This window comes from Strigops habroptila, chromosome 4, assembly GCF_004027225.2.
Source record: "Strigops habroptila isolate Jane chromosome 4, bStrHab1.2.pri, whole genome shotgun sequence".
NCBI lineage: Eukaryota > Metazoa > Chordata > Aves > Psittaciformes > Psittacidae > Strigops > Strigops habroptila.
Window position 1 is genome coordinate 72,799,035 of NC_046358.1, and position 17,795 is coordinate 72,816,829.

General features: G+C 43.2%; 1 protein-coding gene across 3 annotated transcripts in view; it reads right to left on the reverse strand.

Moving 5' to 3' along the window:
- Positions 1-17,795, reverse strand: part of ABAT (4-aminobutyrate aminotransferase) — a 53,996-nt gene that overhangs the window by 27,061 nt on the left and 9,140 nt on the right. For 2 of the 3 annotated variants that reach the window (XM_030481236.1, XM_030481235.1), the window contains exon 2: positions 4,150-4,273. In XM_030481236.1, the coding sequence (XP_030337096.1) occupies positions 4,150-4,219 (70 nt within the window). In that variant the 5' untranslated portion in view covers positions 4,220-4,273. Of the gene's footprint in view, positions 1-4,149; positions 4,274-11,293; positions 12,146-17,795 lie in introns of those variants that run through there. The other variant, XM_030481234.1, reaches the window with a different exon arrangement.

A 17,795-nucleotide genomic window follows, 5' to 3' on the forward strand; every position in this document is an offset into this window, starting at 1 on the left:
GTTCAGCACCAGGTTAGAAAGAAAGTGCTTAAATCTCTGATATGTTTGACCACAAATAACACTCCTGTAACAGTTCCTGAGTGTACAACAACTGGGAATTGCCTGGGAGAAACTCCAGTGGAAGCACTGAAATTACATCAGTGTAATTAAGAGAAGGAACTACTTGAAGGAAAAAAAGGAAAGAAAAGAAGATAGGTGAAAATAAATGCTGGCAGAGCAGATCTCTAAAATGAAAGTCTTTTGCTGTGAGAGAGCATGGAGTGAAAGCTCTCCAGTCCCCAAGGAGGCACATTACACGTGCCATAGAGCGGCTGTCCTATGCAAGTGCAGAACAGCAATTTCTCTGGCATGCCTTCAACTTCCACTCCACGGTGTCTATCAAACCACCTTCCAGACAGAATTTTTAGAGCGTGGAGGCCCTGACAGCCAGAAGTAGGAGGACTGTGATTTCCCCCAAGTCCTCTTTTAGGTGTTGCAAGTAGAATCTGTTACTAACAGATCTTGAAACAGAATGGCAAAAGGCCAGGCTAGCTAGAGATGTTTGGGAAAACGAACATCACTATTGCATAATATTGTGAAAACTGAGATTGCTATTTACAGAGTGCTTCGCTGTACGATCAGAAGCTCTTCCTCATGAGATTGTCTGTGTTTCAGTACTCCCACACTGGAGATTTTACTGGAAGAGGATTCTCCAAAGACGAAGAAAAAAATCCAGTACCCAACAGGCCATACAGAAGTGGAAGCTCCCATTAGAAAGATTAAGAACAGTCCCCCTCCCCATCAGGGAGGAGTAGAGACTGAGACAGTATTTAGACCGAGAAAGGTGAAGTCCTGGGGGAGGTAATACGTTGCAAATATATAAAGGGCTACTGCAAAGAAAAAAAACCACATTCCAGCTTCCCGGTCCTTTGAGGGCAGGACAAACTTTTTTCCATGTTTTGAAACTTAGGCTAAATGTTAGAAAAAAGTTTTCACGGTAAGGTCAGTTCAGCAATACAGCAGATTGCCTGGGGAGGCTGCAGAAGCTACACTGTTGGGAGCCTTTAAGAACAGCACCCTAGAAAGGCACAGGCATGCAGTAATGCAAATTGATGCTACCTTAAGGCAGAAGACTGACCTTTTGGCATACTTTACAGTTCAAGATTCGGATACCAATTCAACCCCTTAGGGTAATCAGTAGGAAACTGAACTTAGATCTCTGGAGTCCCAGCCTGCCCTCGTAATTGTGTACTACCCTACCAGCTAACAAACAACTGCATCTTCACCTGCCTCCGAAGCACAGAACGGAACAGCTTTTCCTACTACAGTGGCGCGGCTGATAAAACCAGAGCTGGCACAAAGCAGAGTAAGTATTTACATTCAGACTATCAGTCGTGATCACCTTGCAGCACAGCAGGCTGACAGCAGCAGTAGAACTCAGTTCAGGTAAGGTGTAATACCAAGGCACGTTGTCATGTCTCCAATGCTTGCCTGGCTGTTACAATACTGACAGCACTACACAGGAGTCTTCGTCACAAAAGATCAGGCAGCTACTCAGCCTACTGGTGTTCTTCTGCCACCCTTCAAATCCCAGTGATCTTTATCTTAGAGGCCAAACTATCAAGTACAGATCAAATACCTAAGGAAAGTAAAACCATATGTGACTAAGGCTTATTTTTAACAAAGGAGTAAGGACTCCAAATACTTAAAGGCTTCACAATTTTGGGGAAGATTTAAGTTGCATAGTACTTTCATATGCTTTGCCTAGCTTTTGCATTTTGATCAACTTAACTGATTTACATTTTCCCTTTCTAGTTAGCTTGCCACAGACTAGCACTGCGTTAATAATGAGAACACTACAAGCAATGGCTAAGTAAAAAAGATTCTCCAACCAGATGCTTATCTCTTGCCCATGTTCCTTAGAAGACTGAAGGCTGGAAATCCATCTTAATTAAGCATATCCCCCACGTACAATTAGAGAAAAGGTTCCTAGCAATATTTTGATTAATTTAAAGCTTAGTTACCTTTGTTCCCACGTGTTTTACAACAGTGAATGCAAACTTGCCAACATCCTTCCTTTCCACATCCCTCCTTTTTGTCAGTAACCGGTTTATTTCAGTCTCAGGGCCAGCACAATGCTAACTCCCACATTTGTTTTAAAATGTGGGAAATAATCAAGGGTGAAAAAATCTCTTTCTGTAAATAAATTTATCAGTTTCAGGCTGAACTGTATTATTGCGCTTAATGCACACACACAACTGAAACATGACAGCCCACAGACATAGAGACTTCTACCAAGAGGCAATCTATTCTCTCCCTCTCTCCACCTCCATCCCCTTTGCAAACCCTGTCATTTCAGTACCCACAGAAAATAAATCAGCAAACCAAATGGCACCGCAGGGTTTTTGTGGGAGTAATGTACAAGTCTCTCTTTCAGTCTGCAAAGCTCTGAACTTGAGTGCTCAAAAATACCTCAGAGGAAAGCACCCTGGAGCAGAGAGCTCCTGGATGTCAGCCTCAGCATTTCCCCAAAAGCTGGCAGAGACCAGCAGCAGTGCGCCCTTAGCTGGGGCTCACTACAAAAATGGCCTGAAGCTCCAATTTTTGCTACAAGCATGAGAGCCTCCTGCCTATTACATCAGCCAGGAATGTTGCAGGCTAAAAAACTGCCAGAATACAGACCCTTCTGGTGAAGGGTTCTCGTCTTGCTCCATCTTCTCTAATGTCTGGACACAACACAGAGCAGTCAGTTCCAAAGGCCACAGGCCTGTGATACACCCTGCAGCCAAGGCCCTCTATTCTTTGCTTCAAAATTTTAGCAGATTTCCCCATTTACAAGTTTTCTGAAAGCAAGGATGCATTAACGGAGCCTGGAGGTGTTTTCCTTTCTTATTGAAGATCTACACCCCCCCCCACTGCAATGGTGAGAAAGGAAGAGTGAGTTGGTGCCTCTGTCCTCCAGTGACCTCATGTATCTTGCACAGCTGCAATATATCTGTCTTTGTGGTTGGGAAGCAACATGGAAGTGTGAAAGACACGGGGAGAGATGGACCAGGAGCAGTAATGATACTGAGATAACAAATTAACTCAAAGGACTGACAACTAATGAAGGCCTGGTTGCTGCAAGCACTTTCCATTGTCCACTATCGACCAAACTATCCCTACTCTTGCACAGCACAATCAGTGGTGTCACCCCCGTAAATAGAAGCACATTCTATACTGAAACACTGACCTAATACTCTTCCAATAGTTATCAGACCAGGCTTTGTGTTCTTTAGCCAAAGGTCAGTTGCTCCCCAAAGTGTATTATTTAAAAGGAAATCAATCATGTTTAAGTTTCTGAGCAAATGGAAGGGTTCTGTGTTTGCCTGGCAGTGGCAGAAGGAGCACAGTGACACTAGAAGAAGGGCTGGAGGAGAGAACAAGCATTAATATTTACTCAGTCACAGAAAAAGCCATTCAGCCATACTGTATTCAGTGTAACAGCACATGAAATGGATGCCAGACCTCAGACTCTACACTGCTTTGTCCAGCAAAGCCAACAGGATTTAGTTTTCATACCTACTTCACAAAGATTGCAGGTTTAATATACACATACACAAGCTAAATTACAAGTCTGGGCCAAGCAAAAACTTGCTGTCATACACTTAGGAGTCAGTAGTTTGATGCCACGTGGTGCGTTTTTGTTTTACACTAGAGCTAACTCCAGGCAGAAATACTCATCCCCAGTGAGGGCCACCTCTTCACATCAGCCACACAAACCCACTCCACAAGGGAAGATGGGCAGGGTCACACTACACAGCCCAAAGACAAGAACCAGCTGATTCTGATGGATGACTGTTTTATCTCTGCACCACGGAGCATCAGAAAGTAAGAGCAGAGTTCCAAGGGCTGAAGAGCTTTGTTTCAGTTAGCATGTTTACAGTGCAAGTTATGAACTGAGTTTTGCTTGCAGAATAACAATTGAAAAAAAAGCCAACAAAGCCACAGCACCTCTATGGACCACTTCTGGACTACAGCTGCATCACTATCTAAGATGCAGAACATCATATTCTTAAAGACTCAACACCACCAGACAAACCCCAGCAATGTTCAAACCGGAATTTTGTCCACTGGCATGCGTGACTACTTACCAAATACAAACCAATAAAGTACAAAAAAACCACTTACCAAATAGAAGCAGTCTGGAGTTTTGCTGCAGGCAACAGGTTAGCTGTCGACTCAGCAACATTGACGCCATATTTTCTTTACTCAAAAAGACTCAATCTTGAGAGTTTTTTTTCTGGCTGATGGTCTGAAAAAAAGAAAAGCGAACACTTATTCATGTCCCTACAGATGCAGCCACTATTCCTGTGCCATTCATTTCAATTTCCCCTTTCACTAATTTCAATCCAAAGAAACTGAAAGCATGCTTTGATGGATTAATGCACATGTTCAGAGCAGTCTCAGTACTGAGCCCCAAGCCTGATGCTAGGTCTTGTTGAAGCAAATGACTTCTAGGCTAAATCTGTATCTCCCAGCTTTAGTGGGGCCCAGGGGTAAAGATCATTACCTATTTCCCCTTGCTCTTCTTTTCTACTTTATGTATGTTGACTATATTGAACTTTTAAAAACAATGTTTCCAGTCTCTCAAGCCAATCTGTTATTTCCATTCAACCTAAGTTTACGAGAAAAATCTCATACAGAACCAAACAGCAGGACAAGCATTAGGAAACAAAAGACAGTAAATCCCCAGAAATAACAGGTTCTACCAATTAAACACATCTCTATGAAGAGACTGTGAGAGCTGGGATTGTTCCACCTGAAGAAGGCTCAGGTTGCATCCCATCAGTGTGTAATAAATACCTGACAGGAGGGAGTAAAGAAGGAGCTGGTGTCTTCTCAGGGGTGTCCAGTGACTGTGTAAGAGGAAATGGGCACAAACCAAAACACTGCAAGCTCCATCTAAACATAGAAAAACACCAGACAGGTCGCCCAGGGAGGGGATGGAGTCACTTGGAGATCTTCAAAACCCAACTGGACATTGTCCTAGGCAGCTTGCTTTACGCGACGCTGCCCAAGCAGAGCATTGGACCAGATGCGCTCCAGAGGTCCCTTCCAACCTCAGCTGTTTTGTGATTCTGCCTCAGCTAGTTAAATATAAATGACTTTGTAAAGTTAAGTACCATGAATAGCAATATGACTCCTTTTTCACTCTGGGTCACCTCTGAAGAAAGCTTGGTCGGAAGTCATAAATAGATACAACAGGTCATTGATTTATTACCCAGGATACAGGTTAAATTAAAACTTTACACTTAGAAGCTTTGGTACTCCATGTATGTAGGGCACTAAATGCCACCTTTGCCTGTACAGAGACTGAGCTGGCATTTTTCACCTCACTGGAATGTCCCTCTACCCTCAGAAGGTGTAGGCCATCAGCAGCAACAGGCCAAGGCTTACAGTCCAAATGAAATGTCGCTATCACCTGTAAGCCTCCTGGAAAGAACTGTACTTAACGAATATGCTCCAAGAACAGAGCTGAGCTTCCAGCAGAAAGAGCTGACACCTTGCTGCTTACATCACTTCAATGTCATCAATAAAATACGCATCATGACTAGATGCAGGGAAGCAGTTGATCTATTGGTACCACAGTAAGTACCGCCTCTTACCCAACACTAATGTATCAGAAACTTAATTACTGTATTCTCTTTAATCAAGATACCATTTGTTTTCCTTCACACTTGAGCTCTTTCAAAATTGGCAAAAGAAAACAAAAACCTCCTTGCCTATGGAGATCTATGAATGCATGGACCTGTTAATACTCAGGTACAAAGAAATTTCCCTGTGGCTTCCCAGACAATTGACACAGCATTTGGTTTCACTTGCTTTGCTCTGAGCTCAATTTAAAATTCAAGATATTTCAAAATCTGCCAAGGTGAGCAAACATTTGCACAATGTTTGAGAGCATGCTGGAAAAGCTGGATAAGCTTCGTAAGGTTTTGGGTCAGAAATGTACAGGGAACTAGTTAATTTTTTTCAAAAAAGAGTAGCTTCAAGACAAGATTAATTTAATTCATTCAGTATTTTTTCACTCTTGGCTCTTTTCTTTATCGTGCTAACTTTTGCATAATCAGTGTACAAAGAAATACCTCAATACCATAAATTTCTTCTCATGACTCTAGCGAAAAACAAGTGCAGGTCTAAGTTAGTGAGATTCCTGCTGTGGAAAAACACTGTTAAAGGGTGAATCAGCCCAGCAACACCTCTCACAATGATTAACCACCTTGACTGATGTCCTCTGCTCAGAGTTATTTATCTGGTCTGTACTTCTGCAATCCCCAATTCTCTTCTTAAGTCTGCTCTGCAAAGTATTACTTTTTAGAAGTCTCTAGGAGCCTGTTAAAGGCTAAGGTGAACACAGCTTCATAGGCACTAACAAATGGAGCAGTGCAAACATACCTATGACAGAAGGCTAAAACAACCCACCAAGGTTTGCTTTGTTGTTCTAAACCCCTCAGTCACCTCCAAAGGGTGGTTTGGTACCAACTGACTAATCCACCTTCCCCACAGTGATGAGATACCTCTTCTCATACAAGTCACGCATACCTTCCAGTCACACCGCATGGCTGTACTCACCAGAGTCCAGGTCTCCCTCTAGCAGTCCCTACTCTTCCTCCTCTAGGTGAACCACTACTACCTCTCTGCTCCCAGAACATTATTTTATATTTATATTCACTGTTTATCTTAAGTCCTTTAATTGTTAAAATACAGTATTCATAAAAGGCGCAAAAATATATTTGGAAATGGTATTGGCTTTCTGAAAAACTCACAGAAAAAATTATTACAAGAAGTTTAAAAATAAAGTAGCTTAGCCCTAATTTTCCTTGACAGTTGTTACATAAAGAGTCTTACCAGAGTCAGAATAAATCATGTAATATCACATGATTTATACTAAAATCAAACTTCTTTCCCATTTCCATTACACGAGTTCTCACAGGAGATCGGCTGATGCAACTGGCATGTCTCTAAGCACGTGTTACTTGGTTATCATAATAACTAATTGAATTGTGCCTCCATAATCCACCTCTTGATCAATTCCCACTGGCCCAGCTTGTTCTAGCACTGCAAGCAGCAGTGGCACAGATTGAAAGCCAGCAGAAATCAGCTCTCACGCACACGTCAAACCAGGAGCAAAGCCACGCTGCATCACCTTTGCTGCTGCTTGAAAACCCAGGCAAAATGCATCCCCCAGTTCCAGACTGGAAAGGGGATGTGAAGAACAGTGTTTAGATGAGATTTGTGGTTAGACAAGCGAGGCTCTTCCAGAAAAAGAGATTCATAAAGGTCTTCTCTAAATGTTTTTCCTCTAATGGCAACAGTCTAAGCCGGTGAAGGCCATTGCCAAAAACAGCTTTTCTGAATGTTCGGTACATTAATTTTGCAGATATATTTGCATAGATTTGTGTATGTAATTTTGCATTACATAAACACATGCATTGGCAAATAAAGTTCAAGTTGCAGTCACATTCTTTCAGTAAGAAAAAACATTTTCCAAGAGGAAGCTCAGTACCGTTTGCTGAGCACATGAAGCACAAGGACATGAGGATTTTTTAAATGCACACTGCGAAACTGGAGGGATTTTTTTTTTTTTAAACAGCAGCTCTTAAAATTCTGTACTGAGTGATTATTTCTGAGAGGCAAAATTAGTTACTAGGAGTGACAGCAGCCATTCAGCAGCACTAGCATTGGCTACTGTGGGCACGGAAAGATGTGTTGGTTTTGAGCTAACAAGATCATGTTTCTTAGGGGGACCCCCTGGAGAAATAAAAAAAATTTAGAGAGGGACCCCTAACCTTGATCAAGATACGAGAGCGAAAATAGTCAAACTAGGAGTTCATATAACATTCTGGCTTGCTATTAGAAAAGCTAATGCAGCATGACAGCCGTGTTTCAGATTGCAGCTTGCAAAAACCTGCCTCTGAAAGCAGGATAAGAGGTGAAACACAGACCAGCAAAACACGGATGAGAAGTCAGCACTGCAGATTTGCATCTCTTTCTTGCAACTCATGCCAAAGACACAGAAGCCTGTTTTAAATTCATGGGGGCACATTAATCTGTCCCTTGGCTGCTAAAAACCCATTTAACGGGAACAATTAAGTGGTTTAGGAACAGCAGCAGGAACTGCACACTCCACAAGTCTTCACAATATGTATTTGGGGAGAAGGGAGGCAAGGGCAAATTCGTTCCTTTTTTGCTGTTTTCCTTTGCTTGACTTTTCTATGATGTACAGCAGTGAGGGTATCATCATGCTACATTTCATTACTGTGAAATTCAAAACATCTTAAACTATATTTAGTCCTGCTTGCTTGGATCCATCTCGATGTGAAAACAGCTCATTCTCTTTGGGAGCTGTGCAGGGTGTGCTGGTGGGTGCAGGGGCAGCAGCCCCAGGTCCTGAAGCTCTGCCATCCATCCCGCAGATGGCTGCAGACGCTTCTCTCTGTCTGGAGCCCACAGACAGCACCAGCACTATGCCCAAACCCATCCTTCCCACACCCTAGCCTGCCCTGGCATCCTGAAGGTGAACTGGTATAGACAAAGAGAGTGTTTCTCAAGGAGGTGAGAAGGCTCGTCAGCTCACAGCTCAGCATGATCTGATGCTGCATTTTCTGCATCTGTTTTTTAGCAGTGGAAAAAACTGCAAATGGAGACACCAACTCAGCTATGGTTCCTGTGACTTAAACAAAAGAACAATGTTGAAAAGCTTGGCAGTACTCAGGTAGCCATACTGGAAGTGAGAAAACACCGCAAAGCTGATTTTCTTTGGAATTAAAAGTTAATTTCCTTGGCTTCACAGGATAGTGAGTCCAACTATTGTTACAAAGACCCACAGCATGATAAAGTGTTAGTGGTTCAGGTTTTTTGTGTTGTTTATCTTCCATAAACTCTTCTCTATAGAGCAGCCACTGAAAATGCACTGCCATCACTGAGTACTGCTCCACCCTCTTTTGGGGAGACAGGGAATGTCCACAGGTGACAGATCAATGCAGGAGAAAACTGAATGACTTCACTAGTTTTATTGACAGAGCGCAGGGTGACATCAGAAATCCTGACTTACTGCTTTAGCCACTTAAATGTAGTAAACAACAAAGTAAACAAAGAAGCCTGCCAGCATATTGATGTATTGAACTGCAATTCACTTGGTACCAGAGGCAGAGTTAAGAGTTCAGTATAGACTATGTGGTTATGAAAGCCTGAGTGCACACAATGAGATGCAACAGGTCCTTTTACTTCAACGGGGTTTTTTTTTTCTCTCAAAGGTAGAGTTCTGAAAAATATTTTAATCAGCTTACAACAGCATTTGCAAGAGAAGTTTGCTAGAGTAGTACCAGGAATTTCTAGTAATAGCTAGGCTAAGGACCATCTGCAAATTGAAACGTGCATCTACCACCAAAATGGGTTTTACCAGTAAACACTTCACAAGCTGACAGTTGCTTTTGCTGTTTATGCCCCTAATAACCTTAACGGCTTTGTGTAGAACAGGATGTAATTGGAACCTCCATGATTGTACTTAAGTTGTCAAGGGGACAGTTGTCATAGTTACAAGTGAAGCTCAAGTGTCTGTTATTCATGGTTGCTTATTTATTTATTGATACCAACAGGCTCAAACACTCCAGCTACTGTTCAGAGGACAGAAATGGGGAGACTGATTTTGTCACTCAAGTCTTGACAAAGCAGTAAATATTGCACACGGCTGTACTAAGTCTTCCCTAATAAACTGGCATTTTGCACAGCTACCTTCTCTCACTCACATTCAGCTGGCATTCAAGTCAGGCTGCTCTGAACACTGCTGCAAAAGCCCAAAGCAAGATGCAACACACAAAACAAAACCCTCTTGTCTGTACCTTGGAAGTACAGCACAGAATCCATCATGACAGGGTAACAACTGCCTAGCGAGACCAACCATCAGGTCAGAGCAAACCACAGCAAAGCGAGAACAGAAATCTTCAGTCCTTCCACCAAGTTTTACAACTCATCTACAGGCAGAAGTGTCATTACACTCATGTGTCCAGGTTCTCTTCCTCAGATGTCCCCTAAGCAGGGTTTGGTGGCTGGATATGAATACATCTGGGTTTGTTTACTTTAAAAGAAACCCCACAAAACAACAAAAATTTCTGTCCTTATCTCTGTTTTCCCTCTCTCCAACAAATATTGGACCAAGCAAAGACTTCTGGTCCGCGATCCGATGAATAAGGAACAGGCGGGAATGTCATGATTATGGCACACTAGGATTCAGGTGACCCACTAAACTTTTGAGCAGCTCATTTTCGATTCAAGAACTATTGCAACAGCTAAGCTGGGATGAGATGTGCCTACACCTTCCCTGAGAAAAATACATTCTCACAGGAAAAGAAACACTGGGGTCAGAAAAGTCATCTGTTAGAAACTGGACAAATTCCAGATACAAACTACGCAAGTGGCATACCTGTACATAAACGTTAGTAAAAACCAAGCACAGCTAAACTAATGTTAGCTGAAAGCATCAATTTTTTATTTTAAGTCATTCCTTAATAGTTTCCACCAAAAAGAATTGCACTTTGGTATTTCAGGAAACTTAACTAGTGAGCTACACATACAAACCTCTCTTCAAGCCTGCATATTTTGTATCCATTATTTTAAATGCAAATGGCAACAACATATCCAAACCATGCCTGTTAATTTCCGAACATTTCCCACACCAAAACAGTCCAGCTCTCAGAGGGTTAAATAGCTTACATTAAGACACAGCCCTGCTTTTCAGATTAGTTACTCCACAAGCTTTCTGTAGTTCTGGAAAAATTGAAGTATTGCAAAATACTGTCAAGTGGAGCTTCATCCAAGGAAATTCAGTTATATTCCTTGTAAGATTTTATTCCTCAGCATCCTACCACTGCCTCCTCAGAGGTCATGAAATTAGATAAATAGCATCAAATAAAATGCACTGTAAAAGCACAAATTATTCTTCTGCTTCCTGAAGTCATAAAATAGCTCACTTGGAGGCAGCCTGCACCAAGCCAAGGGAAACGTCTTAAATGAGAGCGAGCGTTCTGGCTTCTCAAGGTGACCCCCACTTCAGCTGAGGACATGCAAGAGCAGATGCATGCAGGAGATTCCTTTTACAAGGGGTCCGGCAAAAAACCCGGGTAACAGCTAACAGCGTGTATCTGTGACAGGGATATGTCAGCATCACACCTGGCTGCACAAACACAGAGACACGCATTCCCCTGGCGCAGAAAGCTCAGCTGGGGTCTGTGCTAACCCCTACCGCACACAGGCACAAGGTAAAGGCACTTACGGGACTTGGATGCAAACTCCCCAGCCAGCTCGCAGGTGGAAAACGCGGCTCTCCTTCACCTCAGAGTAGGCTGCTGCTGGCTGTGTCCATGAGAAATGCCATTGCTGTCAGCTCCCTCCAGCAGCCGCCTGCGACTGCTGGCAGCGAGGACAGGCATCACCCAGAGGAAATACCAAGCTGTGACCCCGCAGCTTCGCTGGGGGAATGCCCCAGTTAATGAAGGTTAATGAAACCAGCTCCCACGCGCTATATCCTGTGCTCAGCCAAACCCAGTGCAGAGCAATACCCAATTCGCCTCAAACTGAGGTCATCTGGCTCTGCCCGTTGCCACTCCAGTACCTCTGGCATGTGGGTGTAGCCCATCAGCTTGGGCCCCTGGGAATCTGAGTTCACCTGAATACCTTCTCGGCAGGGCTCTGAAAACTGAGCTGCAGAGCCAGGCTGTATTCATGTATGAAACAGCCCCTCAGTTTTCAAGAACTGAGGAAGCTGAAGAACAAGTTTTATCCTTAAACCCCTTCATTTTAATCTGGTTTGCAAATATCCCAAGGGTGACACCCGGCCACACAACTGCCATAAAATAACCTTGATTTGTCTCAGCTCCTTCAGGTCATGCACAGACACAGGCAGCACAATAGCCAGCACGCATCCCAGTGCCACCTCCCACTGCGCACTGCTCCACACGGGAATGGAGAGGCACAGGCATGCACAGAGCACAGCAGCAGCATCCCTTCAGGCCCGGGGATGCCATCACCAGGTTACCATGGTGCCGGGGGCAGGAGGGAAGATGCGCCAGAGCGCAGCAAAAGGCTGAGCCACTTCAGATTTAAATCCCTGTGACAGCATTCCAGCCGAGCCACTGCACGGTTGCTGTGGCAACCGATGAGTGAAAAATCAGAGAGGAAATCTGTAATTATTACAGGCAAAGGGGCGACTTACCCACTTTGGTAATTAGGGCATTAAAACAATTTGAGCAGACAAGGGGATGCTCCGTGCCCCTCAACTCGCATGGCTGCGCTGCAGCAGGGAGCTGGGGCCTGCCATCTTCTGTAGGCTTCAGCTGTGGGATGCAATGTTTTGGAAGGATGCTTTCCCAAGCACAGGGTTTGAAGCCTGCCCGAAGGGCTGTGACTGAAGCACCTGCACCCAATGTGCTGCAAGGAGGAAGACGAGGGAGCAGCCTGGTCCTTAGGGAACCCGAGCAAACCCAAGACTTGGGCTGCCTTGGTTCAGCACAAGCACAGTGAGGCATAAGTAAGGGTCTGAGTCAACAGAGGGAAGGACGGATATCAGAAGCAAGCAACAAAGACAGAAGATGCAGTGCTAATAGAGAGCAGCTAAGGTCCCTGGCAATTGAGCGACTCCAGTTTGAGCTGCTATCACAGCACCACACTTCCTTCTTCTACCTTCTCTCAGTGCAACAACAGCAGCAGTATTTATTCAGTCAGGATGGATCACTGTACTAATACAGGAATGACAAGGGGCAGAGAGTCGTTCAGGTAGACTAAACATAATCTGCAGTCTCTCTCCACTATAACATTATCCTGACACACATAATTTACATACCAACAGACGCGATGCCAACATTCACACAACCAATTTATATCCATTACAGGAGTACATGGTTTAAAGTCACCATGTTGTTCTCCAGAGGTCTTCTACATGAAATGGACAACTGACCAGCATCCGGATGAACTGCTAATGAAAACAACATTAACACCAATAAGGAAGGGAACAGGACATGGCTAATCCTGTTTGGGTTCCCTTCTCTGCCATAAGACGGTGGGCTGGGATCCCACATCAGTACTAGCAGCTGTCAAGAAAGGAGCCCAGACTGCAGTCACTTGTAAGACAGACAGATACCATAGTACTCCTAAGCAAGAAGCCGTTGATTTGATCCAAATCAAAGACTGAAGCTGATTCCCCACCTTCTTCATAATTTAAAGTCTGTTACTAATTACATACCCAGACTGTAAATGACATATTTAAACTGGCCTGTACTGGTTGTCAAACAGTAAAACAAACTGCTGACTCAACTGAACTTGTTAACTAGCTAATCTACCACAGAAAGTGCAATAATGCTATTCAGACAGATTGCTAGTGCAGGGACACATCAGGAAGTAGAGGTGGAAGCACTGAGAGAAATTGTAGGTATTTACACTGAACACATATAAAACATTGGATTCAGAGGCAATGCTTCGTATCAGTGATTTGTTACTATAATTAGTGAATAATCAGGTTATAGCTTCTAAGGTTGTGCTCTTGGGAGATCAAGGTATGACAAAGAAATTCTTGTGCTTCTGCTGAGTACTACTTTACATGATGTGAAGCCAAACCATTAAAAAAAGTTATCCTGGGTGAAAAATACTCCTTATGGTGAGGTGGTGCTAACAATTTATATGACAACATCATCTAGAGACCACTAACAGCGCTGTGCTAAGCCATGTCCAGCTGCTTGAAAACTCATCCTCCAGAGACAGACTAATTCAGTAATAGACCTTATTTGTAGTGGATTACTTTTTGTTTAATCCTCACATCGCATGGCTTGACACTGAACTGTCACTCCCTAGGTAGGACAGAAGTTCTTGGTGTTAAAATGGCTGCTTTCAGCACCCTGGCTCACAGCACAGCCCCTCCATATCTGTAAGTACCCTGCCTGGCAGGCTGGAGGCACAAAGAGATTGACAATGACTGGTAAGTCCTGCTGCAAGGCAAAGAACACAGAAGTCCCAGTCATGTCAGTGATTTGAAGCAACTATAACTGTAACTGCTAAACACATATTTAAGATGTACTGAAAATGTGCAGTTCACAAAAACTGTGGACTGTAACAAAAAAGCAATGACTTTCATTTGATTTAATCAAGAGAACATTGGTAACAAGGTCTAGTTTAGGTTTAACTATGTTATCAGCTGTTGGATTTCACTGCAAATGATGGCAAATTCCTCCAGAAGCAAGTCTATAGCCATCCTTAATCCCTGCCTCCCACTCTAGAAAGCATCTGCTTTCCTAACAATTTTTTAGGAAAAACAAAGCATTTCAAACAATACAGAGCTACAGCACTTGAGAAAAATTCAGTATCCATAAATAGCAGCTCTACGGTAGAGACAAGATGTCAAAATACTAAATGTCACATACACCTGCAAGAGACAGGAACAAACACATGTCTTGGGTTCAGCTGTAGCAGCCATTTTTCTCCTTCTTGGTAGCTGGTGCAGTGCTGTGTTTTTGACTTTAGTCTGAGAACAACGCTGATAACACCGATGTTTTTAGTTGTTGCTAAGTAATGTTTACTCCAATCAAGGACTTTTTCAGTCTCATGCTCTGCCAGGGAGGAGGGGCACGGGAAGCTGGGAGGAAGCAGAGACAGGACACCTGACCCGAGCTGGCCAAAGGGGTATTCCATACCACAGCACGTCATGCCCAGTATAGAAACTGGGGAGAGTCACCCCGAAGGCCCAGATCACTGCTCGGGTCAGGCTGGGTATCGGTCGCTGGGTGGTGAGCAATTGTATCCTCTCCCCTTGTTATTTCCCTTATCATTCTTATTATTGGTGGTAGCAGTAGTGGTTTTGTATTATACCTTAGTTACTGGGCTGTTCTTATCTCAATCCATGGGAGTTACATTCTTTCGATTCTCCTCCCCATTCCTCTGGGAGTGGGAGGGACAACAAGGTGGGGGTGAGTGAGCGGCTGCGTGGTTCTGAGTTACCGGCTGGGCTTAAGCCACGACAGTATCACAAAGCAGAGAGCAAGGCATGCCAGCACCTAGTCCAGCTTCAAAAATCAGAGTTGCCACAAGACTAAAAAGCAGGGTCTCAAAACTTGCATGAAGAGGAAAAGCAACACCCCTTTTAAGGGCTTGCCATGTTAGGAGAAGGAATAAAGCACTCACTGGAGCCTCAAATCAACTTCCAGGTACTGTGAACAGGAACAGTATTTAGTAGGTTCACTTCAAAACATATTAAAAAAATCTTTTAATGCAGTTGGAAGAAAATATAAAGTAAGGCTATATAAATGCTGACCCCAAGTTAATTATAAAATCTGAGCAAATAATTTGCAGGCAGAAGGATAAGATTCTTATTTGGACAAAGAGGATTATCATGAAGGGCAAAACAGAAAATAAAGACTGGGATTGCTTAGCCTTTAGAAAGAAGTAAAAAGTTTCATGAACAGAGTGGAATTCACAGCAATCAATACCACTGACATCCAGGGAACACACCTGAACTGCACCTGCATTACTCACAAACCAGTAACTGGCATAACTTACACTGACACAGGGAGAGTGGGATCACCCCCTCTGGTCTTCAGATGCCAACTACTTTAATTCCCATCAAACATGAAAACTCCACATTTGTAACGAAGAGATGGAAAGGGATATAGGAATTAACCACAATTACCATGAATATCTACTATTCAAAAGTCCTATTATTGCCTGTTTATTCAGGTAACAGGCTAAAAAGAACAGCAGTTGGGCAGTTTTCAGGACAGTTTAGGGAACACGGATATGTATGCAGTGTTAATCAATATATTCTGTGGCTAAATTCCTTAGTATGTTTTGAAAATTATTTTTGGGCTCCAGATGGACAAAGAAACTCATGCCAATCTGATTCAGCAAGATACATATTTCTCAAGTGGTCCCTTCTACTTCACTAGGCTCATTCACAAAACCATAGTTGTGAATGAGCCGAAGCACTCTGCTGAATTAAAAGCAATGTAGAAAAACTGGTAACTGGAAGACTCACTGAAGGTTATCAATGTCTGAAAGTTACCCACTAGGGAAAAAAAACCACAAGGCCACTGCACAAATTGTGCTTATTTACTCCTTCTCTGCTGCCTACCTGACAAAACTTATGGAGCTGCTGCATGACAACATTCTGCACAAGCACTAAATACTTGGACACAAATTGGAGGAGGTAAATTAGACCTTACTAAGTAAGCTAATGGCTAAACTCACCAGTAAAGTCTCGCTGAGGTACATCTACTCTACACCCACTTCTCTCACGATAACACTGACACCCACACAATAGACTGAGCGCTGCATTTTCAGTCTGGTACATACCAGCTATGAATCACATGAATGAGAAGATTCCGTACATCACATCTAGGTAGTTAAAAAGTGTTGGACAGCTTTGGGAAGGCTGCTAGTACTGTGCAAATCAGTATTACGAGTTGAGCAAGTTCATCTTACGGGGTCAGAGAAGAGGGGCCTGGGATCGAGAAATTGTTGAAGGAACTCTTGTGATGCTCAGAGAGGCTGTACAAATTGGGAGTGGGGACACAAACCAGGATATTATGTCAGCTGCTTCTGGAATCACAGAAGATACCCACTATTTCCATTTCATGATGGAGAAGGACCATTGGACCAGAATAACAGACAGGCTAAAAGCAGGAATGGAAAACAAATGAGTTTTAAGGATTTGGGTGCCGCACACCTCACGTCCCACACCAACTGTTCTGGGCAGCTCTGTGTTGGCTCTGTTTGTTTCCAGCAACCAAGAGAGCCACTGGATGTCCTGCACCTCCACAATATGCCATGAGGAACATCCATGAGCACAGCAAGGAAATATCTTGCAAATATAGGCCGCAATAATGAATGTTAAGTAACAAATCAGCTGGCAATACCACCAGCCTTAGTGTGGCGGGACAGGTAGGACATTGCGCTTTCTGTCAAATACCACAAAAATGCTGCAACAAGGGCAGAGAAAGCCCGGTGGCATGGGGCAGCAGCTAACCTCCCTTTTTTCACTGTTAGACAAGCCTGCCTCTGTAACTACAATATTGCCACAAAGGCACTAATAAACACTAAGAATGACTGATGTCAAAAAGAGATCAAGGTAAGTCTACTGCCAGTGTAATTTTAAGCAGCAACCCTGTTACCCCAGGATGAATACAGTCAGTATGGAATAAGGAGCTAGAAGTTAGGTTAAACAAAAGAAAAAATAAAATAAACAAATAAAATAAAGCAAATTTATTGAACAAAAATCTGTTAAGGGAAATGTTTATCTTTCTAAAGATATCTTATCAATGTAAGCAGCACTAGCACAATGGGACAGAGGAGCACTTCCCTTCAGAGAGCTGCCCTCCATCCTCCTTCAGTGGTACTTAACCTCTCCCTCCCAAGAGGCCCCCAAGAAAGCACTGCTATAACAACTTGGAAAAAACAACTACCTGTTTCTTCTCCTTCATACAAACAGGGTTCATCAAATGGATGCAAGTGCAGGATTTATCAGTAACCAGCTATTTCTCCATAGAAGTTACTAAATCATGTGCTTTGTCAGCCTTTAGAAGCACTGTGTCAGTATTATCTCAAGCTGCCCCTTTTCCCTCTTTGCTGTTAACTAGTGACAGTAGCTGAAAGAGAAACCAGAGGTTGAAGTTTCACAACAGATGAGAGGAATGAGGCTGCAAACCTGGCTTACCAGCCAGAGCACAGATCAGTTATGCAAGGCTGCAAATGGATTTTGACCAGATGTAACAAACAGTCCCTTTCTCTTCTCTTTT